This window comes from Mustela erminea, chromosome 16 (assembly GCF_009829155.1).
Source record: "Mustela erminea isolate mMusErm1 chromosome 16, mMusErm1.Pri, whole genome shotgun sequence".
Taxonomy (NCBI): Eukaryota; Metazoa; Chordata; class Mammalia; order Carnivora; family Mustelidae; genus Mustela; species Mustela erminea.
Window position 1 is genome coordinate 59,591,640 of NC_045629.1, and position 27,920 is coordinate 59,619,559.

The 27,920-nt window shown below is 35.2% G+C and overlaps 1 protein-coding gene across 5 annotated transcripts in view; it reads right to left on the reverse strand.

The window, feature by feature from the left end:
- Positions 1–27,920, reverse strand: part of CSMD3 (CUB and Sushi multiple domains 3) — a 1,246,643-nt gene that overhangs the window by 673,560 nt on the left and 545,163 nt on the right. For all 5 annotated transcript variants that reach the window (XM_032316321.1, XM_032316320.1, XM_032316319.1 and 2 more), the window contains one exon: positions 3,877–4,001. In XM_032316321.1, the coding sequence (XP_032172212.1) occupies positions 3,877–4,001 (125 nt within the window). The remainder of the gene's footprint in view (positions 1–3,876; positions 4,002–27,920) is intronic.

Genomic DNA, 27,920 nt, shown 5'->3' on the forward strand with positions numbered 1-27,920 from the left:
CTTAACTCCCTATGGAGTAGGTCCTAATGTACTGGAACTCTCTTTTATAGATAAAGTATCTGATAATTATGAAGAGAGTTTATTACTTAAGTAGAAGATCAAATATTTGAACTGGTGTACTCTGATACCCGAGTTCACATTCTTGATTGTCTCATTTTATTGGCTCACAGTATGAAGTTGAGAAAGAAAACAGGGTCTTTGAATATTATTGGGACATATCAAAATTGAGATTTTGATGGGATTAGTCTGCCAGCAATACAAATGATAAATTATAGTTCAAACAAAAACATATGAGTCAGTTGTAGCATATAGAATGGTGATGACCGGAATGAAAGTTGTGGAGTGCTTCCAGAAAAATCTCAAGGGAGGAGATATATAACATAACCCTTCCTAACTTACCTCACTTTATAGTCTTTCATATATAGACCTAACTAAACTAGAATGCCCATCTTCCCCCACTAGTTCCCCAGAACATGTCAATTTACTTTGTGATTTCACTTGTGACATACCCTCTATATTTGGAATGCTTTCTAACTTCCTATGTTGAAATCTAAAACAATTCCTGAGTTCTGCTCTGCCATCTCAAGGTGTGACAATCTCCAAACATGAAAATAATATTTCTCATCTGAATTTTGCAGAGAATTACACCTCTCTTGTAAACAAAATAGTCTATTCTATATTACCTACTTTTGTGTTTATGCCTTCTAAATAACAAAATAATTAAAACCATACATGCTGTGTGGCCCTCATAGTATTAATTTGGCATGTATACCGATGTTTACTAATGTTTGTGGAATCCAAAATAGGTAAATATATTAATAACTGCATAACATATAATTAAATAATTAATTGAATGATGGAATTCAAGGTGACTCCTGATTTTTACCTGTTTCCAGTACATTCATCTTTCTTTTCTTTTCTAATCCTTCCTTAATCACCTCTTACATTACTCTTATGAGTGGTTCATGCCCTTGTGTCTTGACAGATAAAAACTGTTTGCTTGGACCATCCAAACTAATATTGATTGAAAATTAGTCAAAAATTTTGTCTAATCTATAAATATTAACTCTCTTAAATACTTCCTAGTCAACAAATTATCAGTTCTCCAATGAATGATGTTTCTTCAAACATCACAAATATCTAAAAATAAACTTTATACATATTGTTCAAGTGCATAAGCCTGCTTATTTGTATAAACTCCAGCTTTTGGATATCTACTGCATTACCAACAAAAGAATAATTATATCCATAACTGTATACTGGTAAATATCTCGTATACATATCCCATTTAGGAAATAAAAATTATTGTCTGGGTTTGTGTAAAACCCATTAATATTAATTTCCAAATTGCTCTTTCTCTTTTAATTCATAATTTGTTATTTGTGTGAACTTTCAGTCCCTTTAAAATCACCATTTCTTGATTGCTCAACCATGCAATACATAGACAGCAGCTATATTAATAACCTCTCAAAGGTGCAGTGCACTGATACTGCTATTTATGCCGCTGTCTGGGAAAAAGCATATTTATTCTATCCAAGTACCCATGAGACATGAAAACTATTCTTTGTTCAGACTCACTGCGGATAGTCATTTTAAAACTTCAATTACTATTTCAGCATGTTCCTTCCATTACTGTTTCCAGCACCAGAGCCAGTAATTTCTAATAGCCAAATGTACTTTATAAACCATACACACATAGGCCTGCATGCAAGGAATGAATAAAGCTACGTATAAATGATTGGTGTCTGCAGAAAAGATGTAAAATTTAGATGCAATAACATCAAGATATAAATATTGAATATGCACATTTTGTGCCTATCCGCTAATGTTGATATATATCATCATACATCTTGGAATCAAAGAAAAATAATTATACATTAATTTTCAATGAATATTTCTTGAGATTGAAGCCAGTACAGAGCTGCTCTTTCTGCTATAGGGTTTGTAAAACATAACAAAATAATGTAACATTATTTCTGTCTTTGAACAATTTACAGTCATAATAAATATGATTCATTCTTTTTATTGAAATGAGAGTCTTGAATGAAAAAGATGGTTTATAGTCTCAATCTTACTTTATGTAGACCTTAAATTCCATGATCTGACTATAACTTTTCTTCTTGTGTGAGGTTTCGTTTCTTCATTAACATTAATCTTTTTTTCTTGAATCTACTATTTTTTCCATTCTTTTTTGCCATCAAAAAGTGCACACATCTAATTTATGAAAAACTGAAGCAGGATACTTGGATCATACCATTTGAAACCATGATTTTCACTATGTTGTCCTTCATAACTATAAATTTGTCTTGAGTGGAGGACACCATAAAAAATCAACCTGTTACAGTTTACTGTCCTATTCATTGCCTGAACATTGATGAATGTTACTCCACAATAACTATCATTCAGTGTCTACTTTATAAAAAAATAATGTAAGGCATTTCAGAACTCGAAGCCAGGAAAAATTTTGTTTTTTTCTGTGTCATTGTTATACATGTATTTCATAGACAACAGTTTTTGTATAAAAACAGGTTTCCCTGTTTGTTCAGCAGTTGTCATATTTAAGTCTAACATTCTTAAAAGTTGTCTACTAACTTATATATAAACTTTTGTTTAGGAACTTGGAACTATTTTGCCTTATTTTATTATCCCCATTTCACTATTTCTTTTTAATGTTATTTCACCATATGTCATTGCCAAAGCCTTTGAAAATTAGATAGTCCATGAGTACACATCTACCTGCAACAGAAAAGTTTTATTTAAACCTGAAAAGCATCTAGCTTCTCTCTTCTTCTTACTCGGGTTTTGCCATTGCCAAGCGAGTGGAAGACACCTGTTGCTTCCATTTGATCATGTTCTATTCTCTCAGTAATGTTCTGAAATCTGGCTTTTCTCCCCATTCCATGAAGTCTTAAGGACTTTGCCATTTTTCAAGTATTTGAACTTGGGAATGGGTTGTTTCTCTTTATGTCTTACTTTTTCATTTCTAAAATGGAGATAATTGTGTCTCAATCAGTTTGTATTCAGGATTGAATAAGACAGTATATGCAGTGGTTAGTGCCCAGTGATTTCCCCAGAGGAAGTGTCTAAAAGTATTACTAATGATGACAATGTTGTAGTGGCTGGATAATCTTCCATACAACTCCATTTTTCATTTTCTTCATACTTATTAACAGCATAGGATTTCTCTGATCTCATGGACTCATCTTGGGGTATCACCTTTGATTCTTTCTTGTCACTTTCTTTTTCCATATCCAGACAGTAGTCAGATACTTTCTCTTTGTCCCTTTAGAGTAGCTCTCAAATCTACCCTTTCTCTAGTCCCCTGAGAACACCCTTATTACACCTGAGGGGAATCTATAGAGTGGGTCCCTGCTCAGCAGGGAGTCTGCTTCTCTCTCCGCCCTTCACCTTGCTTGTGCTCTCTCCTACTCTAAGAACAACAACAACAACAAAAAAAAAAGCAATTAAGAGTGTCAGTAAATCTAGATGAGGCATTTTCAAACATTGCTTAATAAAATTTAGAAAACAGGGGCTTTATTTAATTGATATGGAAATGCTTAATTTGTAGAAAGGTGATAAGAACAAATCTTATCTGCTGGTATCTTATCTTACTGGTAATATGGGAAGCCAGAGCGTCACCAGTACATTGTATTGCATATTTATATAATTATTACTTTGGGAACTCCTTGGAAACCTAACACAGCAGTTCGCATATCAGAGATCTTCAACAAATATTGCTAAGTACATGGGATAAGTATTTCCTTAAAGACTGCATTACAGCTCAAAGATTTAATTGAACCTTATGCCCATGGAACAAAATTCACACTATTAAAATGTTGTTAAGAGAGCATTTTGATTTTAAAGGTTTTTCTTTACCTTTACAAACAGGCCTGTGATCACTCCAAGCAGCAAAGACTTCAGCTATCCGTTGACAGGTGATGCTCTTAGCACCTTGTAGGACATAATCTTCATCACAAGAGAATTGCACAGTTGATCCAAGGCTAAAATCAAGCAGAGTATTAAAAAAAAAAAAACAGGATTAGAAAAATATAACAGAAAAATTAGTCTCCATTCCTACTGGTAACATCTAATAGGTCAGAAAGTTTCACAGTGGCAAAAAGTATCTTTTTACTGGAAAAACAAAACATGAAAATAAAACTTATATAAATATACATTATAAGTCATATATATATGAATCTGTTATAGGTCAGTAATATGAAAATGTTGGTAGGCACTAGAGAAAGGTATCATCAAATTTAATTTCTTGTTATCAGTTGTTAAGCCAACCTTAAGTAAATGATTAAATCTCTAATCCTAAGAAGTTGGTAAATATGAAGCAAAAGTCGTCTTCCTGACTGCATTACTTTTCAAGCCGGTATTCTTTTGTGTATTTACTTCAGTATTTGCAGATCAATCAATCAATTGATAATTATTTAGAAATGCAAAATTATGTTGACTGTCTTCTATAAAAAATTCAACCATCATGTATTACATAATCTACTGCAATTTTGCTTCCCTTTCCCCTGAAAGAGAAGGTAATAACGATCGTTTTTTAGAACCCTAATTTCTAAGGGTAATGGATGTTTGCTGAAATTAAAAAAACAAAACAAAACAAACAAATAAACAACAACAACAAAAACTACCATGCATTTCTTAAAATCCTTGAACAGCAACTCACAAGAAAAAATAAAGTAGCAAATAAAGGCATTTTCTTTTCTTTTCTTTTTTTTCTCTCTCATTGTTTCCTTTTAAAAAGATGGGGATATGAACTGGTATAGTCAGTGGAAAATAGTATGGAGTTTCCTCAAGAAATTAAAAATAGAATTACCATATGATCCAGTGACTCCACTGAGTATTTATCCAAAGAAAACAAAAACACTAACTCAAAAAGATATATGCAGCATAATTTACAGTACCTAAGATATGGAAGCAAACTGAATGCTCATCTGTAAACAATAAGTAGATAGGAAAAATATGGTATAAATACAAATGAATATTACACAGCCATAAAAAGATGAGACTGTGCCATTTGCAACAACATGGATGGACCTAGAAGGTATTACACTAAATGAAATAAGTCAGGTAGGGAAAGACAAATATCATGATTTCACTCATATGTGGAATATTAAAAAAAATGAATAAACAAACAACAGGATGAGAGCTATAAATACAAAGAACTGATGGATGCCAGAGAGCAGGTGTGTGAAGGGGACAAGGAGAAAATGGGTGAAGGGGAGAGAAGAAGGGAAGATGGCCGAAGAGTAGGGTGCCCTCGTTTCATCTGCTCGCCTAAATTCAGCTAGATACCTATCAAATCATTCTGAAAACCTGTAAATTCAACCTGAGATCCAAGAAAATAATGTCTGCAAGTCTAAAAATAGAAAACTGACCACTTTTTGCAAGGTGTGGAGAAGTGAATTTGAGAGGATATATGGGAAGATAAACTGCAGGGGGAGAGAGCCTTCAAAAGCTGGCTACTGGAGGGCACCTGGGTGGCTCAGTGCGTTAAAGCCTCTGCCTTCAGGTCAGCTCATGATCTCAGGGTCCTGGGATCCAGCCCTGCATGGGTGGGGGGGGGGTCTCTGCTCAGCGGGGAGCCTGCTTCCTCCTCTCTCTGCCTGCCTCTCTGCCTACTTGTGATCTCTGTCTGTCAAATAAATAAATAAAAATCTTTAAAAAAAAAAGTTGGTTACTAGAATGTGATACAGCAGTGAAGCACAAAATTGGAACGTTTAGAAATCTGCTCCTGTGAGGGACATCCCCACCTGAAAGGTGCTTACGTGGCAAAGAGCAGAACCCTATATGGGACAGTGTGGTCTCAGGATCCATGGGGTCACAGAAAGAACATGGGTACCTGAGTGTGCCAGAGTTCCCAGACACTGGAGCTGGGAAGCCGTCGTCTTCCTGACTGCATTACTCAGTGAGGACAGCAGTGTTGCCATAAACCATGAACAGCAGATCTATCCAGAGACCCCTCTCCAAGCAGGGGCCCAACAAGCAGCAAAACCCCTGCGTGACCCTCATCCTTCTCCCAGGGAGGAGTGGTACAGGTTCCCCTACCATCGGACAACTGTTCATGGAGCAGTTCTCAAGAAAGCAGTAGGCTGCCGTGAAATAGCCCCTCCATCCCGTGGGAGGATTGGTGTGGGTGTGCATTGCAGGAGTCTGCAGATTGCTTGACTGAGCACTGAACAGTGGGAGCCAAGATCATTTAGGTCCAGGACTGGAGATCTGGGCACTGCCATTTTGGTGTTATTTATTTACATTATTTTTCATCCTCTAAAGTGGCATGAAAAGCCCATAAGGAACAAATGCCACATAGAGCAACCCAAAGCAGGTTACACTGAACTTAGCTTCCTGGCCAGGGGCCATGCAACTCTGCCCGACAAAGACACCTGAGAATCCGTGCAACAGGTTTCTCCCCCAGAAGATTAGCAGGAACATCAGCCACATACCAAGTTTATGGATCACTCAGAACTGAAAAAAATTCTACAGTAGGGGAAGAGTATATAGAACTTGAGGTTTTTCTTCTCTCATGAGTCTGTAGCCCTTCAGTTTAAAATCTCTTTTTTTCCTTTTTTTTCCTCCTTTTCAACTAGTTTCTCATTTTATCAAATCTATGTTAAGTCTTTTTTTAATTTTCATTTTAGCATTTACATTTTATAGATATACTCTTCATTTTTGGCTTACTTGCACTGTCATATATGGGTTATGGTTTGTCATTTTGTTCTCTTGTTCATCTGTTCTTCTCTGGACAAAATGACTAGAAGGAGAAATTCATAACAAAAAACAAAAGAACTAGTGGTAATTCTCTCTGCCATAGATCTAATTGATATGGATATAAGTAAAATGCCAGAAATTGAACTCAGAAAAATAATTATAAAGTTCCTAGGTGGGCTTGAAAAACAGCATAAAAGACACTAGATAATCTCTTAGTGTAGAAATTAAATCTAATCAAGCTGAAATTAAAAATCCTTTAACTGAGATGTAGTCTAAAATGGATGCTCTAATAGCTAGTGTAAATGAGGCAGAAGTGAGAGTCAATGACATAGAAGACAAAATGATGGAAAGGAAGGATGCTGAGCAAAAGAGAGAAAAACAACTAATGGGCCATGAGGGGAGGTTTTGAGAAATCAGCAACACCATAAAGTGAAACAATTTTAGAACTACTTTGTTCCCAGAGGAAGAAGAAAGAGAAGCATTAGGTATAGTTGAACAAATCATAGCTGAAAACTTCTCTAACATGGGGAAGGAAACGGAGATTCAAGTTCAGGAGTTACAGAGAACCCCCCTAATAAATCAATAAAAATAGATCAACACCCTGACACATATAGTGAAGTTTGAAGATTTCAGAGATAAGAGAAAATTCTGAAAGCAGCTTCAGACAAGAGACCGTTAACTTGCAAGGGTAGGAACATTAGACTGGCAGAATACATATCCAAAGAGACCTCCCAGGCCAGAAAGGGTTGATATGAAATATTCAGGGTACCAAATGATAAAAGTATACAACCAAGAATACTCTATACAACAAATCCATCATTCAGAATGGAAGGAGAGATAAAGAGCTTCCAAGACAAAAAGAAACTAAAAGAATTTGTGATCACTTAACCAGCCATGCAAGAACTATTAAAGGAAATCTTCCCATCCTATAAGTGAAGGAATAACCCAAAAGTCACATAGACCGGAAAGAAATAATCTACAGAAACAGGCATGTTACAGGTCATACAATGAAACTGAATTTCTATCTTTCAACAGTTACTCTGAATGTAAATGGGCTAAATGCTCCAGTAAAAAGACACAGGGTATCAGACTGGATAAAAAGCAAGACCATCCATATGCTGTCTACAAGAGACTCACTTTAGACCCAAAGGCATCTCCAGATTGAAAGTGAGAGGATGGAGAACTATTTATCATGCTAATGGACATCAAAAGAAGGCTAGTGTGGCAATCCTTTTATCAGACAAATCAGATTTTATTTATTTATTTTAAAGATTTTATTTATTTATTTAACAGACAAAGATCACAAGTAGGCAGAGAGGCAGGCAGAGACAGAGAGGGAAGCAGGGTCCCCGCTAAGCAGAGAGCCCGATGCGGGGCTTGATCCCAGAACCCTGAGATCATGACCTGAGCCAAAGGCAGAGGCTTAACCCACTGAGCCTCCCAGACGCCTCCAGACAAATTAGATTTTAAACCAAAGACTATAGTAAGGGATGAAGAAAGGCACTATATCATACTTGAAGGGTCTATGCAAAAAGAATATCTAACAATTATAAATGGTTATAGCAAATTATATAAAGCAAATTATATTGTTTGTGGCAAATTATATAAAGCAATTAATTACAATATTAATTGTAATTGTTTGTGACAAATTATATAAAGCAATTAATTACAATATTAAAGAAACACATTGATAATAATACAATAATATTAGGGGACTTTAACACCCCACTCACAGCAATGGATAGATCATCTAAGCAAATGATCAATAAGGAAACAAGGGCTTTGAATGACACACTGGACCAGATGGACTTCACAGATAAATACAAAGCATTCCATCCTAAAGCAACAGAATGCACATTCTTCTCAAGTACGCATGGAACATTCTCCAGAATGGATCAGCTACTGGGTCACAAATCAGGTCTCAACCAATATCAAAAGACTAGGATCATCCCCTGCATATTTGCAGACCACAATGCTTTGAAACTGGAACTCAATTACTAGAGGAAATTTGGAAGGAACTCAAATGCATGATGGTTTAAGAGCATCCAACTAAGAAATGAATGGGTCAACCAGGAAATTAAAAAAGGATTAAAAAAAAAAAACTAATGGAAACAGATGAAATGAAGACACAACTTCTCAAAACTTTTGGATGCTGCAAACATGATCCTAAGAGGAAAATACATTGCAATATGAGCCCTTCTCCAAAAATTAGGAAAGTCTCAAATATACAAGCTAACCTTACACCTAAAGGAGCTGGAAAAAAAACAGCAAATAAACCCTAAACCAAGCAAGAGAAGACAAATAATAAATATCAGAGTCAAAATGAATGAAATAGAAACCAAAAGAATAAGTGGAACAGATCAAAGTAATTAGAAATTGTTTCTTTGAAAGAATTTACAAAGTCGATAAACTCCTAGCCAGACTTATCAACAAGAAAAGAGAAAGGACCCAAATTACTAAAATCATGAATGAAAAGAGGAAAGATCATGACCAATGTGAAGGAAATACAATCAATTTTAAGAATATATTATGAGCAACTATATGCCAATAAATTAGGCAGTCTGGAAGAAAAGTATAAGTTCCTAGAAACCTATAAACTACCAAAACTGAAACAGGAAGAAATAGACGCCTGAGCAGACCCATAACTAGCAAGGAAATCGAAATAGTCATCAAAAATTTCCCAACAAAGAGACCAGGATCAGATGGCTTCCTAGTGGAATTCTATCAAACATTTAATGAAGAATTAATACCTATTCTTCTTAAACTTTTCCCAAAATATAGAAATGGAAGGAAAACTTCCAAACTCATTCTATGAAGCCAATCCCAAAACCAAATACTCCATGAAAAAAGAGAATTACAGACCAATATCCCTGATGAACATGGATGTCAAAATTCTCACCATGATCCTAACCAATAGAATCCAACAATACATTAAAAGAATTATCTACTACCACCAAGTGGGATTTATTCCTGGGCTGCAAGGGTGGTGAAATTTGCAAATCAATCTCCATGATACAGCACATTAATAAAAGGACAAGAATCATACGATTCTCTCAAGTGAGCAAAAACAGCATTTGACACAATACAGCATCCTTTCTTGATTAAAACTCTCCAGAGTTTGGGAATAGAGGTAATATACCTCAATGTCACAAAAGCCAGAAAGGAAGAAAGAAAGAAAGAAAGAAAGAAAGAAAGAAAGAAAGAAAGAAAGAAAGAAAGAAAGAGAGAGAGAGAGAGAGAGAGAGGGAGGGAGGGAGGGAGGGAGGGAGGGAGGGAGGGAGGGAGGGAGAAAGAAAGAAAGAAATAGCAAATATCATTTTCAGTGGCAAAAACTGAGCTCTTTTCCCTTAAGGTCAGGAACATGATAGGGATGACCACTCTCACCACTCTTGTTCAATATAGTACTAGAAATCTTAGCCTCAGCAATTAGGTAACAAAAAGAAATGAAAGGCATTCAAATCAGTAAAGAAGAAATCAAACACTCACTCTTTGCCAATGTCATGATATTTTATGTGGAAAACCCAAAAGACTCCACCTCAAAATTGCTAGAACTCATATAGGAATTCAGCAATGTGGCAGGATATAAAATCAGTGGAATTGATATCATCAATCAATGAAAATCAGTGGCATTTCTATACACTAACAATGAGACAGAAGAAAGAGAAATTAAGGAATCAATACCATTTCCAATTGCACCAAAAATCGTAATATATCTAGCAATAAACTTAACCAAAGAGATAATGGTTCTGTACTCTAAAATCTACAGAACACTTAGGAAAGAATTGAGGAAAACACAAAGAAATGGAAAAATGTTCCATATTCATGGATTGGAAAAATAATTATTGTTAAAATGTCTATGCTACTCAAAACAATCTATATATTCAATGCAGTCCCTATCAAAATACCATCATCATTTTTTCACAGAACTGGAATAAATAATCTTAAAATTTTTATGGAACCAGAAAAGACCTTGAATAGCCAAAAGAAAGAGGAAAAAGAAAACTAAAGCTAGTGATATCACAATGCTGGACTTCAAGCTATATTACAAAGCTGTAATCACCAAGACAGTATGGTATTGGCATAGAAACAGACACATAGATCAGTGGAACAGACTACAGAACCCAGAAATGGACACTTAAATCTATGGTCAACTAATCTTTGACAAAGCAGGAAATAATATCCAACGGAAAAAGTGTCTTTAGTAAATGGTGTTGAGAAAATTGGACAGCCATATGTAGAAAAATAAAACTGGACCATTTCCCTACACCAGACTCAAACTCATAATGGATGTAAGAGCTAAACATAGGATAGAAATCCATCAAAATCTTAGAGAAGGGCACAAGTAGCAACCTCTTAGACCTTGGCTGCAGCAACTTCTTGCTAAACATATCTCCAAAGGCAAGGGAAACAAAAGCAAAATGAACTATCTTCATCAAGATAAAAATCTCCTTTACAGCAAAGGAAAATGTCAACAAAACTAAAAGGCAACCTATGGAATGAGAGAAGATTTTGTAAACAACATATTAGATAAAGGGCTAGTATCCAAGATGTATAAAGAACATATCAAACTTAACATCCAAAATACAAAGAATCCAGTCAAGAAATGGGCAGAAGACATGAACAGATGTTTCTTCAAAGAAGATATACAAATTGTCAACAGACAGCATGAAAAAATCATGGCGTAAGGGAAATACAAACCAAAGCCACAATGAGATACCACCTCACACTGGTCATTATGGCTAAAACTGACAAGTCAGGAAATGGCAAATGTTGGCAAAGATGTGGAGAAAGGGGAGTCCTCCTACACTGTAGGTGGGAATGCAAGCTGGTACAGCCAGTCTGGATAACAGTATGGTGGTTCCTCAATAAGTTAAAAATAGAGCTATCCTATAACCCAGCAATTGCACTACTAGATATTTATCTCAAAGATATAGATGTCATGAAACAAAGGGGCACCTAAACCTCAATGTTTATAGCAGCAATGTCCACAATAGTCTAACTATGGAAAGAGCCAAGGTATCCATCAACAGATGAATAGATAAGGAAGTTATATGCATTATATATATATAATGCGTTATTACTCAGCCATCAGAAAGGATAAATACTTATCATTTATATCAACAAGGATGGAACTGGTGGATATTATACTGAGTGAAATAAGTCAATCAGAGAAAGGTATCATATGCTCATGCATATAAGGAATATAAGAAACAGCACAGAGGATCATAGGGGAAGGGAAGGAAAATTGAATGGGAAGTCATCAGAGAGGGAGAAAAATCATGAGAGTCTCTTAACTATAGGAAACAAACAGGATTGCTGGAGGGGTAGTGGGTGGGGGAATGGGTAACTGGGTGATGGGCATTAAGGAGGGCAAGTGATGTAATGAGAACTGGGTGTTATACACAACTGTTGAATTATTGAACTCTACATCCGAAACTATTGATGTACTATTATATGTTGGCAAATTGTATTGAAATTAAAACAAAAAGAAAAAAAATGGGTGAAAGGGAGTAGGAGATATAGACTTCCATTTACATGATGAATAAATCACAAGAATAAAAGGCATAGCATAAGGAATATAGTAAGATATTTTTATTAGTATTGTATGGCGGCAAATTGTAGCTACACTAGAGAAATTGTACCACTATGTTATACACTGAAACTAATGTAACACTGTGTGTCAACGTATACTCAAATACATTTTTTTATTAATTTCTTCTCAGCTTAACAGAATTCATTGTTTATGCACCATACCCAGTGCTCCATGCCATATGTGCCCTCCATAATACCCACCACCAGGCTCCCCCAACATCCCACCCCTAACCCCTTCAAAACCCTCAGATTGTTTTTCAGAGTCTATAGTCTCTCATGGACATTTTTTTTAAGATTTTATTTATTTTTTTATTTGAGAGAGAGAGAGAAAGACCAAGAATGAGAGAGCATGAGTAGGGGAGAGGCAGAGGGAGAAGCAGGCTCCCTGCTGAGTAGGGAGCCAGACACTGGGCTTGAACCAGGACCCTTGGATCATGACCTGAGCTGAAGGCAGAAGCTAAACTGACTGAGCCACCCAGGTATCCCTTGAATATATTTTTAAAAGTGGTTCTTTTTAAATATAAAACACACTCAGGAAAGTGTGTAAAATACACTTTCTACTTGAACACCGTAAACCTTGGTAGTCATTCTTGCTTCATCTTTTTCTTTTTCTTTTACTTTTCACATCCACATCATTGAGCAAATCCTGTTATGAATACTTTCAAAATCAAGAACCTAATATCTTTCACCCCTACAGTGTTACCACCTTGATCCAAGCCCCCGTAATTTCTCATCTGTGTTGCCAATAGTAGTTTTGCTGTGTTGTTGCTTTCCTGTTTCTGCTCCTGACTCCCTGCAATCTCTCCTTAAATAGCAACTGTAGCAATCGTTTTAGAAGATTGCTCAAATTATGCCTTTCCTCTGTGTCAAATCTTCTAATGTTTCCTCATTTCACTGAGAGTAAAGGCAGTGCCCAGACAATGGCCTATGTGATCTGTCTGTGCTAATTTTCAGAACTCATTTCCCACCACTTTCTTCCTCAATCTCTGTTATTTGGCACACTGGCTTCCTTGCTCTGGCTTGAAAATATTAAACATGCACTTGCCTCCAGGTCTTTACATTTATTCTTGTGTTAGTCTGGAAAAATGCTTTCTCTAGGAGTCTACAGCTGCTACATTCTCACTTCAGTTTTTTTCTTCACAGGTAAAATTACCCATGAGGTCCTCTTTAACTATTATCTATAAAATAACTCCTCCTAACCCATAAGCTTCTTCCATGTTATTTCCTATACATTATCGAATACATTGTGTATTTATCTACTCATTGCATCTTTGATTTTACTAAAAAAAATTCCAGGCACTTATCTATTTTTTTCTCAACCTCTCAAATATATCCTATTATATAGAAATTTATTAAAAAATATATAGAGACTGAATAAATATCTTTACTATATATGCATAATAAAATTAAATATATATGTTTAGTAATGCAGATATAGGATCTAAAATGCCTTATTCCAGAGCCACCATATACCTATAACTGGAAAAATGATTCTTGGGTAAGATACTCTCTGAAGGTTATTTAAATTGCTTATAACCTGCATCTACTCACCTCCTATCATGTGAACCATTTGCTGTGTTCTAGAAACAGCGCGGAAAGCAATGGGATTAGAACTAAGCAAATGAAGGAGACCAGGGCATGAAATTTAGTTAAGGATGTGATTAGAGATTAGGGGCAGATCATTTATGAATTTGCAGGCACAGTAAGGCTTTTTACCTTTACTCTGAGAGAACTGGACAGTTGTTATAGGATTGCGAAGTGAAGGAATGACATTATGTTACTTTATGTTTTAAAGCAATCAATATTGGCTGCTAGGTGAAGAGTAAACTTTAAGGGAGCGAAGGTGGAAGGAAGGAGTTTGGTTAACAAACTATTGCAGTGATCTTTGCTCTTACGGAGATGATATGTTAACTTGTACTAGAGAGGTTAGTGGTTAGAAGCCAGTGATAAGTTAAAAAAAAAAAAAAAGTCTTAATATAAGACCTGGTCTGGAAGTAATTTGAATTACTATTTTCTCAATTAATGATTAATAATTCTGTCAAGGTCACTCTGTTTGTCACTATATTTGTATTTGATTATAATATTCTAGTTTAGCAACAGTCTTCTTGCTAAAAGAAAGAAACTGCATCTTGTTTAAGTAGGAATTGTTTGAGCTTCTTTTGATTATAGAAAACAAATACACAGCTTGGAGAGAGGCACTTTCTAATGATAAGCATGTAAGTTCTCTGCTACTATCCCAAAGATGACCAGTGATGGTCCCACTCCCTTATGTGTTCAAAGATTAACAATACCAGTAACTACAATGGGGTAAGTAGGTTAGAGCTGTGGCCAACAGTTTAAGCTAAAGAGACTCAAAGAAATTTCAAATCCTAACTTTTCTTTCCCATTTTTATGACTTTGAGAAGGTGAAAAATGTCTGAAAGCCTCAACTTCCTCATCTGTTGTGATCATGTGATGACATATCATTTGTAATATGTAACACATAATACAATAAGTAACACATATTGAGCACTCAATTATTCCTCTCAATTATGGAAATAACTATAAAAGCTGTTAATTTTTCCCCCCACTATCTAAGTAAAGAGTCTGGGCATCTGCAAATGACTCCATCTTGGATCACAGTTACACTCGAACAGACTCTAGAAGGAAAATATAGAAGTATAAAACAACACAGAGAGGGCAGAAATCAATGGAATAGAAGGTCTTTTCAGAAGAATTTAGGCTTAGTAATATCTAAAAAATTGATATCTTGAACAAATTCACTGTGTTTTCATTTTATGAACTGCTCTGAGTCAAATTTAAAAAAAAAACTTACAGCTAACTTTCATTAAAAATATATATTTCTATATTGGTAGGATACTCAATCTGATAGAACTTTCCAAAATAAATGATTGAACACATTTTTAATTTCAAAGTATGGAATCATCAAGCATATGATATGCAATGCCATACCTTGAAAAACAACTGTTGATCTTCACTGTGATTATATTGGCTCATGTTTAAACATGACCATCTTTATTTTTTTAATAACTTTTATACTTTTATTTATTTAAGAGAGAGCATGAGTGGGGGAGAGACAGGAGGAGAGGGAGAAGCACAGTCCTCACTGATCAGGGAACCTGTGGGACTCGAATCCAGGACCTTTGGGATAATGACCTGAGCTGAAGGTAGATGCTTAACCGACTGAGCCACTTCGACACCCTACACTATCTTTTTTTTTTTTTTTTTTAAGATTTTATTTCTTTATTTTTCAGATAGAGAGAGAGCACAGGCAGGGAGAGCAGCAGGCCAAGGGAGAGGGAGAAGCAGACCCAGACAAGCAGGGAGCCCTATGCAGGACTCTATCCCAGGACCCTAAAATCATGACCTGAGCAAAGGCAGATGCCTAACCAACTAAGCTACCCAGGTGCCCTTCACTATTACTTTTTAAAAATTATACTTACTATTGCAAAAACACACTATAATATCAAAACTGTCAATGAAAAACTGATGTGAATTTTCTAAGATATGTAATTTTTTTCCTATTCTAACCCAAGAGAACTAATAAAATTTTATTTATACAAATAAATAAAATATGAACAAATACAGAAATATGGAAGACCAAAGATGGTGATTGAGTTAGAAAAGGGAATACAAGAAAAAGGGGAACAGGGGTGCCTGGGTGGCTCAGTGGGTTAAGCCGCTGCCTTCGGCTCAGGTCATGATCTCAGGGTCCTGGGATCGAGTCCTGCATCGGGCTCTCTGCTCAGCAGGGAGCCTGCTTCCTTCTCTCTCTCTCTGCCTGCCTCTCAGTGTACTTGTAATTTCTCTCTGTCAAATAAATAAATAAAATCTTAAAAAAAAAAAAAAAAAAGAAATAAGGGAACAAAGGAATCCCAAGAGCCTTGTATTAAGAGTGAATATAGGGGCGCCTGGATGGCTCAGTGGGTTAAGCTGCTGCCTTCGGCTCAGGTCATGATCTCAGGGTCCTGGGATCGAGTCCTGTATCGGGCTCTCTGCTCAGCAGGGAGCCTGCTTCCTCCTCCCTCTCTCTCTCTCTGCCTGCTTCTCTGCCTACTTGTAATCTCTGTCTGTCAAATAAAATAAATAAAACCTTAAAAAAAAAAGAGTGAATATATATTTAGGTTTTTTGTTTGTTTGTTTGTTTAGTTATTGCTTTTTTGGTTAATGTAAAGGTCCAGACAATTTCCTGACAGATGGAGAAATTCCTCACTAAAGCAGATATATATTTTATAAAATTATCACTGTACAAGTAGAAACTATTCAGGCATGAAGGCTGACATAAAAATTAAAGCATCTGCAAACCATTTCTGAAGGAAAAAAGAAATCAAAATACTAAACATGCAGAAAATAAATATTATCAAAATGACCTCAATAATATTTGTTTAATATCTTTACAAAGAAAATGATTCACTAAACATATTTAAATTAATAATTTCAAAAATGATAACCATGCATTAGAAAATCTGAGGTCATTTTTACCAAAATGAGATTTGGAGTAGGAAATTTTACAATATGATTTTTCTTCCTCTTTTAAAATTACACAGTTACGTGGTGCCTGGGTGCCTCAGTCATTAAGTACCTGCCTTAGACTCAGGTTATGATCCCAGGGTCCTGGGATTGAGCAGGGAGCTGCTTCTCCCTCCCCCACTCTCCCTGTTTGTGTTCCCTCTCTCACTGTAATTCATAAAATCTTTAAAATAAATAAATAAATAAATAAATAAAAATTACACAATTGATTTATGATTTTCATAGAATATTCTGATTAAAATTAAGAAAAAACTGAAAACTACTATAAGCTCTACACTGTTAACATATTTTTAATCTAATTCCAAAATTCCTCTTCTTTTTTTATTCATATTAATTCTCTTGTCCTTCCTTACTGTAAAAACAGTAATTGCATCTTCTTTTTTTAAAGGTTTGGTTTTTTAAATTTTATTTATTTGACAGAGATCACAAGTAGGCAGAGAGGTAGACAGAGAGAGAGAGGGAAGCAGGCTCCCTGCAGAGCAGAGAGCTCAATGTGGGGCTCAATGCCAGGACTGACCTGGGCCGAAGGCAGAGGCTTAACCCACTGAGTCACCCAGGTACCCCTGCACCTCTTTTTGCAAGGGCTATTTCTCCATCTGGTTTTGGATTCAGTAATATTTCTCCTTTGCACCATTGGTTATTCTTTCTGTCTTGAGTATTCAACCTGTCGTTTTAAGCTGGAAGCAAAAGTGATGGCAGTAGACCACTTACTATAAAGTTGTAGAATATATACATGCTCATACAATTTATTCTAAGGTGATGGTAAATTACTTTATTTTAAAAATATATTGTTTCTGATTCTAAAATACATTGATAAAAGGTTTTTTTTGCAGTTATCCGAAAAGATTTTTAATTTGAATCAAAACATTCCTTCAAAAGAGAAAAGAACACCATTTTTTATATGTATTGCTCATTTATTTCATTGTCCTCACAAAATTAATGCCATTCCTTTTCAAAGATAGTATCAGCAGAACCAAATCTATGCCAAATGCCAGGAAAACTCAACTCAGCATTCATATACTTTTCCATTTTAGTCTCCTGCTCTACTATCTTCTTGGCACTATGGGTTAAGATCGGTTTGGATCCTGTCCCTGTGTACTTTAGCTTCTGCAATGGTGCCATGTTAAAAGTCACTCCCTAACTCAATCAATATTGAAACCAAATACTACCCTCTCAATCTCCCCAAACTTGGATTTCGTGCACATTTAAAGCAAACCTAGAAGGTGATGCTGCTACTTGCAGCACCACCTTCCAATACTTCATTTTACTTCAGCCTAAATTCAATCATGAGGAGTAAATCCTTCTTATGGTTTTATCTCATATATGCATATACTTCTATGAAGTAACACAATAGGTTGAAGAACAGAGCAATTCTAAAAAGAACAATATCCTGGGAAAAGGAACAATCCCAAAGAAATTGTCTGTTCAGAGAAAAACACAAGACCACTAGATGAGCACATTAATGCAGATTTTCACATAAGAACAGCTCTTCACAAAAATAAAATAAAACAAAACAAAAAAAAACAACAAAAAAAACAGGTCTTCATTAAATAGCTACCTAAGCTAAAAGAAAAGCCATTAAAATGAGTTAGAATTCTACACTTTCAGAGGAAAGGATAACAATATTATTATTATTATTATTAACAATATTAATATTATTATCATGGAGCCCTTTTCTTTAACTTCCAAAATTAACTATGATCATGTCATCAGAACTCTTCAAAGTGTCCTCCTAAAAGTCCTTGCTATTGTACCTAATAAGAATTCAAAGATTAAAATTCAGTACAATTAAAAAAAAATAACAGCGAAAATCTTATTGTTATCTTGGTATTTATTTCTTTTTTTCCCCCTGAAGTATAGAAGATAAATCCTTGCCACTGTTTGCTTTGTTCTTTTTCTTTCTTTTTCTTTTTTTTTTAATCTTATATTTAACATTCAGTAGATCATGTATAGTTTCTTGATTGAGCATGACTTTTTAATAAATGTTTAATCCTCAATTGGCACAGTGTTTTCATATTAAAAGTGAAGAATCATATAGATCTGTAAGTGTGCTATAAAGTAAGATAAAGGCACATAGTTGGATAATGATATTCTTTGAAGGAAAAAAAAATAAGGACTAAATAAATAGTGTTTCTGAAGGTTAGTAAAAAAGGGTTATGTTATTAAAAATAAAATACATACACACTTCGGTGACAAAATAAAATTTATTTAAAATTATGAACAAAACCTGTTTTACTGTGATAAAAATGTTTTATGAGACATAGCTCTCACATTGAGAATAATAAATGTTTCTAATAGTATTAACTAAAAAACTACAATAGGTGTGGCACCAACTTTGTTGCTATATCCATAGAAAAGAAAGTGGTTGCTGCAATTAGAAATTAGAATCTGATTATACAATCCCTGAAAAGCAAATTACAAAATAAAATCAGTGTCAAAAGTAAGGTCTAAAAAGCTTTGATGCTATGGTATTAGGTTGGAGTGTTTCCTAATCACATTCCTAATCATTTCCACCACATGCTGTTTTGTAGCTCACATGAGAGCAAATCTAACTGTACCTATTGCTATTCTATTCCTCTTCCCCACATCCCTGCACTCGTATTAGCTCTGAACTAAGTAATGCAAGGAGATTAACCCCATTTATTGAATTTTTCAGAGCTTACATTTTTACCAAACTCTGACATATATATGTATTCTCTAATATCGGTAACAAGTTCATTGAAAAAAGCCCCAAAGGACTATGATCTTCTAAGAACAGTTGTCAGAGCAGAATAAACCAACTGAAGTAGAGGTTTAAATAAAATAAAGTCTACTTCAAAGTAAGAACACATTCCAGAAGCATAGATGAATTGAACCTGGAATACACATTGTTATAAACTATCCAAGTAGATCAAGCTTTTTGTTTGTTTTAATGTTTTAATCTTGGAATACTTTTTAAAGAATGTTAACAACTAATATATAAATATTAATTGGGGATTTGAGTTTACAAAGCACATTTCTGTATAAAATTCCATTTAATCTACTCTTGTAGCACTTGTCAGTATCGTTTATTCTCTAGCCAAAGAAATAAACAGATGCAAGCATAATCCACAGGGAACTTTGTGGGTAATATTTAAAGTGCAAATACTAATACACTATGCAACTATCTCATTGTTTATGAAACACTTAATACCTTTAGAGATTGGAAAGTCCATTTAGATTGAACACCGACTACCTACATTTAATATTTGTATCTTAAATCCTACATGGATGATGCTGGCAATAATAAATTAGTGCAAATGTCAGTAACACAAATTTGGCATATTAAGTTCCTACTGCCATGTTAAGCCTATAATATGAAATAAACTCAATTTTATACATTCAGTTTTAGTAACATTATGGCTCACTGAGGAAATTTTTGAACAGATTGGATTAAATTATCTCTAGGTGCATTCTATTTGTAACATTTCATGAATCAATCTGCTTTTTATTAAAGTAAAATGCCACAACAAATATATCTCAAAGACTTCATTATGTTTTCATGTAGTTGTGCCTCTTAAATCAATGAAGAATGTTTAACTTTGAACTGAGTTGTGCTTAACTTTTAAATCATTCTCAACTAATAGAGTCACTGTGCTATAATACAGTTCCAATCATATGTGTATCATGAAAACTATATTATCATGATTAAAATAACTTTGCAGTTAAAGTCTCCATTTATAGGAAAAATGCCTTTCTAATAAAAAATTAAACCCAAAGTAAGAAATCATGCTTTCATAAATGTTGGACAAGTCTCACTGTCACCTTTCTGAAGTCCAAAATAGGAATTGGGGAGAACAGAGTGACACAGAAAATAGCAGATCCTTCTGAGATTTTTTTGTTTCCCAGCTACAAAACCCAGAAGAAGGGGAAAAATAAATATCATAATAAAATACAAATAATTAATTAAAAAATACAAATAATTATACAAAATATTATCAAGTAGTATATGATAATAAATAATATCTATAATTTAAAATTTGGCTATGGGAGGTAAATACAAATAAAATTTGGCTATAAGATTATTTTTAACTTTAAAAGAAAAATAAGTCCCAAGCATTTTCCCAGAGTATGACATACAACGAATGGTTCAAAGTTTTCTTTTTTTCTTTTTTTTTTTTTAAGATTTTATTTATTTATTTGACAGAGATCACAAGTAGGCAGAGAAGCAGGCAGAGAGAGGAGGAATCAGGCTCCCCACTGAGCAGAGAGCCCGATGTGGGGCTCGATCCCAGGACCCTGGGATAATGACCTGAGCTGAAGGGAGAGGCTTTAACCCACTGAGCCACCCAGGCACCCCTGGTTCAAAGTTTTCATTGCAACTCTGCTACTTAATACAAAAACTTTCCCATGAGTGTTAAGGAAGACATGGTCTTGTTTTTGCCATCTTTTCACTAACTCTCCATCAACTATGAGGTCACTTGGAGACCACAAGACACAAAACTAGAGAAATACAGAGTGTACCACAATCTGATTCTCTGAATTGCAAATCAGAGAAAAGCTCTATATCATGATTCTTATGAGAGTAGAAATGAGGGAACTGCTACCTTAAAGTGATTAAATGAAGTTGAGAAGTTAAGTGTAGAGTGATAAAATCATTATTATTTTAGATATTTTAAAGAATTCCAAATTTTCTCATGGTCTGATTGGTTCCCAGTATGTCACACTAAGTGAGTTCCAAGAGTATGAAATAGTGAGGGATTAAAAACAGTTTTGCCCTTAGAGTAGAAAGTTTGAAGCCAAGGAAAATCTAAAAATCACCACCATGAACAGCAGACAGGTATACAGAGTTATGCTAAAGGACTGGGCAGAATGGTAGAGACATTTTATGAATCGCTGGGATACAAGTTGAAGCCTGTAAATTCTCAAAGGGAAAAATTACATCTTATTCTCCCTTTTATCTCCTACATCTGGGGTCAGATAAGCCTAGTGTCTGCAACTTAAGTACACAGGAGGTATCTGCTGAGTGAAAGGAACACTAGGATAAGGCTGGGGAGTTTAGATGCAGAGTCAAGAGAGATGTGCTGATTTACTGATGTTCTGGCATTCTACAGCATACTTACAAAAACCATATTGTCCATCTGGATGCTAACAATGGATGTAGTAGTTGGTTCATGCAATAGGTCTTACTAAAATACAAAATAAAAGTCAGCATGCTTTTTATTGCACATTTTTTCTGCCCTTTTTTGTTAGATAAAACTGCAGTTCCAAACTTGTTGAGTGTGTCAGGTTGGTGTAGTGAACACAGGGGTGGGTCAAGTATACTTCAAATTTTTGAAGGAAACACAGACATTTATCACACTTTATACAAACCACCAGCTTGAGAGAGTTTGTAGTTTCAACATTAGATGAGTATATTTCTCTCAATGACATCATATCTTTGTGAAGCTGAATTTTCAACAGTTGCTGTAATAAAAAGCAGGTACCGCACCATTTCACTGTGAAACAGGAAATGAGAGGGATCATGTCTGATCTGATCCAAGGTTTGAGAAATTGAGCAACGCACAAGAATGCTAGGTTGTTTGAACATAAATTCGTAAGACAAAATGGAAGTGTTAAATATTTCTTTGGGCCTGGGAACCATGAAGAAAATGATTAAGACACTAAAGGCACTGTGATCCCAAAGAAATGGGAACTTCTTGTGCTAAAACAATACACCCTATATTATAGGTCTACTTATCTTTGTATAGCAGTGGTGTTGTTTAAGTTTTTTTGTTTGTTTGTTTTTGTTTTTTTCTTTTTTTGGTCAGAGAGAGAGAGAGAGACAGTGAGAGAGGGAATACAAGCAGGCAGAATGGGTTGGGTGAGGGAGAAGCAGGCTTCCTGCTGAGCAGGGACCCAGATGCAGGGCTTAATCCCAGGACCCCAGGATCCTAACCTGAGCCAAGGACAGATGCTTAATAACTGAGACACCCAGGCACCCTGTATAGCAGTGTTTTTCATGGTGTGTCTGGAACCATTGACATTGCAAATCCCAGGGGCGTGGGTCTTATTATATATGCAGACATATTGACTGTACCTCCTGTGGCTGAAGGTAAAGCTCAGTAAATTGAATTTTTATAATAAAAGTTTTCGATGATTTCAATAAGTCAAGAAGATTGAGAATGAACAATTTATACCTGAGATTAATATTACACTGTATGTTAACTAACTGGAATTTAAGTGAAAACTTTAAAAAAAAGAGAATGAACAACTTAGTGGTTAGCTGGGAATATGGATCAAGTAGATCTATTAATAAGGCAAACACTTGGTCTGAATATGTTTTAGAAATGCTACATATTATTATGCGTCATAAAAAGCTATATGTATCATGAAAAGATGTTACATATTGCTTTCTAGCTGGAGTGTGGGAACTTTGGGATAGAAAATGAGGCTCCCTCATGATCTGATTGTTTCCTACCTCTTTCCCCTTATCTTCCACAATCTGTGCACCCATTTCCACCCTGGCAACCTACCTGACTGACCCCTCCCCCATATACCAGGCAAACCATCCTTCCAGACTCCCATTTATTCATCCACTTACTTGCAGACACTTTTTTCACATTTTTAAAGTGTACAGTTTACTGGGTTTTAATATGTTCATAAAGTTACACAATATCACTACTATCTAATCTCAGAATATTTTATTACTGAAACTATTTTTATTATGTAACTCTATACCTGTGAACAGTCACTCCCCATTACCCTCATAGGTGGCCCGCCCACCCCAAAATGGGCTCCCAGTGGAGTCACAGGTGCTTGCAATTGGAAGCCCTTAGGTGAGCAGGATGGAATCTTGAGTGTGTGTGTTGGGGGAGGGGTGGTACGGGGAGGAGAAACCTGTAGGGCAGCTGCGTATTTTGTGACACATGACTTCAACCTCCTTCTCACCAATCTGTATCTCTGTTTTCCATCTCTTTTGGGAACGACCTTAATGTCCCACAGAAAGACCACAAATTCACAGTATCTCAAACTGAATGGATCTTCTCCTTGAAACTTTTTTTCTCTTCCTTTATTTCCAATCTTAGTGCATAATACTATCATCAGCTTAGTCATCCAAGACAGACTTACCACACTTGAAAAATATGTATTCATTGATCTACTTATTCAAAATATATTCATTGAATGTTTACATAGGAGTTATAACCTCAAATGTCTAAGGAATAATCAAAGCCAAAAGTTTGATCATGAATAGGTTATCTGCTTGCTTAAAGCCATTCATATTCAAATGAATGCTTTTATTATCTTTTAAAGATTTATTTATTTTAGAGAGAAAGCACAAAAGAGGGGGAAGGGGCAAGGAAGAAGGAGAGAGAGAAAATCTTCGAGAAGACTCCCCACTGAGCACAGAGCCCAACATGGGACTCCATCTCAGAACCCAGAGCTGAAATTATGATTTGGCAGCTTAGGGGTACCTCGGTGACTCAGTCGGTTGAACATCTGCCTTCAGCTGAGTTCATGATCTCAGGATCCTGGGATCCAGCCCCACATCAGGCTTTCTTTCTCAGCAGGGAGTTTGCTTCTCGCTCTATGCCTACCCATGCTTGTCCTATCTCTCTCTCTCTCTCAAATAAATAAAATCTTAAAAAAAAAAAAAAAAGTTGGCCACTTAACCAACTGAGCTCCCCAGTGCCCTGATTTTTTTTTTTTTTAATTTCTTAAATACAATGCAGGCCCAACAAAACAGAATGTTTGTTGAGCATGATTTTTAAATATTTGCTGTGTGTTAGAGTCTATGCAAAATGGATACAGAGGAGAAAATATTGAAAGAAGACATTGCACCCTCCTCTCAGAAAGTTTATGGACAGTTAAGAAGATACAAATAGAAAAAAATAAGTCAGAATACCACATTTTAAGTGTGGAGATTATTACAGAAAAAAGAGTTAGGTCTCTAAAAAAGACTGCTTGGGGCTGAAATCTAAGCTTCGTACTGGAGGCTGAGCAGATGAAGCTAAACAAAGAATGAGAAGACAGATATTCTAGGTAAGGAAGGCAGCATACAAAATTTGCAGTGTTTACAGACATGACAGATTCTGGGAACCACAATAGTCGACTACGGCTAGTCTATTTGGTCTAGTGTGTATATGCATGTGGGTGTGAATTAAAGTTGAGGTGGAAGTGGGAAGGATGCGGCATAAAGGCTATAGGAGATTAGAGAACAAAAGGGAGACTAAGTCATAAGTTGCCTTCTATGCTCCCTGTACCTGGCAGACTCTACCTGTTCCCTTTCAACAATTATCTCTTACCCCTTAAGCAGAACCCTGACTTATTCAGGATATTCAGGATATCTTCATGCCAGCCCCAGGGAAGACACACATTCAGTATAAGCCGGTTATATTAATCTCATTCTCTAGGAGACTGATCGTTTCAAAGGTGGGCCTGGCAATCATTTCTGGACAATGACATGGAAGTTAGCCAAGATTTTTCTTCCTGAACAAGAATATGAGATCTCAAAAAGAGAAAACTCCTTCACATTAGTCCTTCTTCCTTTTTTAAAAGAGGAATTGTTATCCAGAGCGATGGTAATAGCAGCCATCTTGCCATCAGGAGATGGTCTGTAAGAGGCTCAAAACTAATATGCTAAGAATGATAAAGAGAAAAAAACTTAAAAAGACAGAAAGAGGCTTGGTCACTAATAGTATTACTAAGAAGCAGAATGTCTGACAGAAAGTACTTCTGGGTTTCTTGTTACTTGGGAAAAATAAAGCTTTATTTGTAAAATGCCTTTCAGGTATTCTGTTATAATAGTTTTTTATAGAGGAGTTTAAAAGTTTTCTTATGATATATCACTTGCCTTTGCCTTTTTGTTTAAACATAACATGTGTGGAGTAAAGTTTTAATTTGGGAATGTATTCCATCCATTGGGAATATATTCCATTCCCTTCTCTGCTTGGCAAACTCCTTTTTGGGATTTATGTTCCACTCATTGACAGTCAGCAACACAGGCTGTCCCTGATTGTGCTGCATGGTATAGAGCTGTGTGTATGTGCCTATATTCTGCGCCCATCCTCAAAGTCTCTCCTACACTTGTCTATGTGGAAAACTTCAACTATTATCAGAACAAAATGAAGATGTCACCTCCCTTGGGGCACTGTTTCCTCTCTATATCTCCCAAAGAGGTAATCACCTATTTCTCTGTATATTAGATATATTTATCTGATTGTACTTATCACAGTGTGTTATAATTTTTTAATTCCATTTTTCCTTATACAATTAAAAACTCCCTTTTCAACTCTCTATCTGTAGCAACTGGCTATGAAGATGGGGGCACAGATAACCTTTTCGATTACTGCTTTCATTTATTTGGGGTATATTCCCAGAAGTAGAATTGATGGATTATATGATAGTTCTTTTTTTAATTTTTTGAGGATCCTCCATACTTTTTTCCATAGTGATTGTTCCAATTTACAATCCAGTCAACAGTGCACAAGGGTTCACTTTTTTCCACATTCCTGCTAGCATTTGTTATCTCTTATCTTTTTGATGATGGCCATTCTAACAGGTGTGAGGTTATATTTCATTGTGGTTTTAAACTGCATTTCTCCAATGTTTAGTGATATTGAGTATGTTAGTGATATTTTCATGTACCTGTTGGCCATCTGTATATCTTCTTTGGAGAAATGTGTATTCAGGTCCTTTGCCCCCCCCCTTTTTAAACTGCATGATAATTATCATTATTTTTGCCATTCAGTTGTATGAGTGCTTTATACATTTTGGATACTTGCCACTTACGACATAAATGATTTGCAAATTTTTTTTTTCCCATTTCACAGCTCATCTTTTCACTTTTTTGGTAGTTTCCTTTGCTGTAGTTAGTTTGATGTCTTATTTATTTTTGCTTTTGTTCTTTTGTTTTTGATGTCAAATAAAAAAATCATCACCAAGACCCAAATTAAGGAGTTTTATTCCTATGACTTCTTCTGGGAATTTTGTGGTTTCAGATGTAACATTTACATCCTTAATCAGATTTGAGTTAATTGTTGTGGGTGGTGTAAGATATAAATCCAAATTAATTCTTTGATATGTGACTATCCAGTCATCCTAGCACCATTTATTGAAGAGGCTGCCTTTTCTCCATTGAGTATTCTTTGTTCCTTTGTCAAATATTTGGTTTGTTTATAGACCTCAATTCTGTTTCATTGGTCTATTTCTCTGTTTTTATGCAAGCACCATACTGTTTTGATGACTATCTATATAATGTAGCTTGAAATTAGTAAGTGTAATACTTCCCATTTTATTCTTCTTTCTCAGAATTTCTTTGGCTCTTTCAGGTCTTTTTTGGTTCCATATAAATTTTAAGAGTGTCTTTCTTACTTCTATAAAAAACATGACTAGAGTAGTCTTTTAAATTTATTTATTTATTTATTTATTTGTTTATAAATATTTTATTTATTTATTTGACAGAGAGAAACACAGCAATAGAGGGAACACAAGCAGGGGGAGTGGGAGAGGGAGAAGCAGCACCCTTGATGCAGGGCTCGATCTCAGGACCTCAATCTCGGGATCCTAGGATCATGACCTGAGCCAAAGTCTGTCAAATAAATAAATAAATAAAAATCTTTAAAAGAAAAAAATGTTTGGCAAAGTTCACCAGTAAAACCATCTAGTTCCAGGTAATTTTTGATTACTAATTCAATCTCCTTACTACTAATAGGTCTATTTAGGTCTTCCACTTCTTCCTGATTCAATATTAGCAAGTTGTATGTTTTTTAGAATTTTCCATTTCTTTTATGTTTTCTAGTTCATTGGCATATGATTGTTCATAGCAATAGCCTCTTATGATCCTTTGAATTTCTGTATTATCAATGCTAACATTTCTTTTTTCAGTATTAATTTTGTTGGTTTGTGACCTCTTCCATTTTTTACCTTGATTACTCTGAGGGCTTGCCAGTTTTATATCTTTTCAAAGAAATAACTCCTAGTTGGGTTAATATTTTCTATTATTTTGCTGTTTTCTATTTCAATTATTTCCACTCTCATCTTTATTATTTCCTTTCTTCTAATTTTGGGCTAAGTTTGCTCTTCTTTTTCTAGTTCCTTAAGGTCGATGGTTTGGTTGTATATTTGGGATCTTTCTTGAT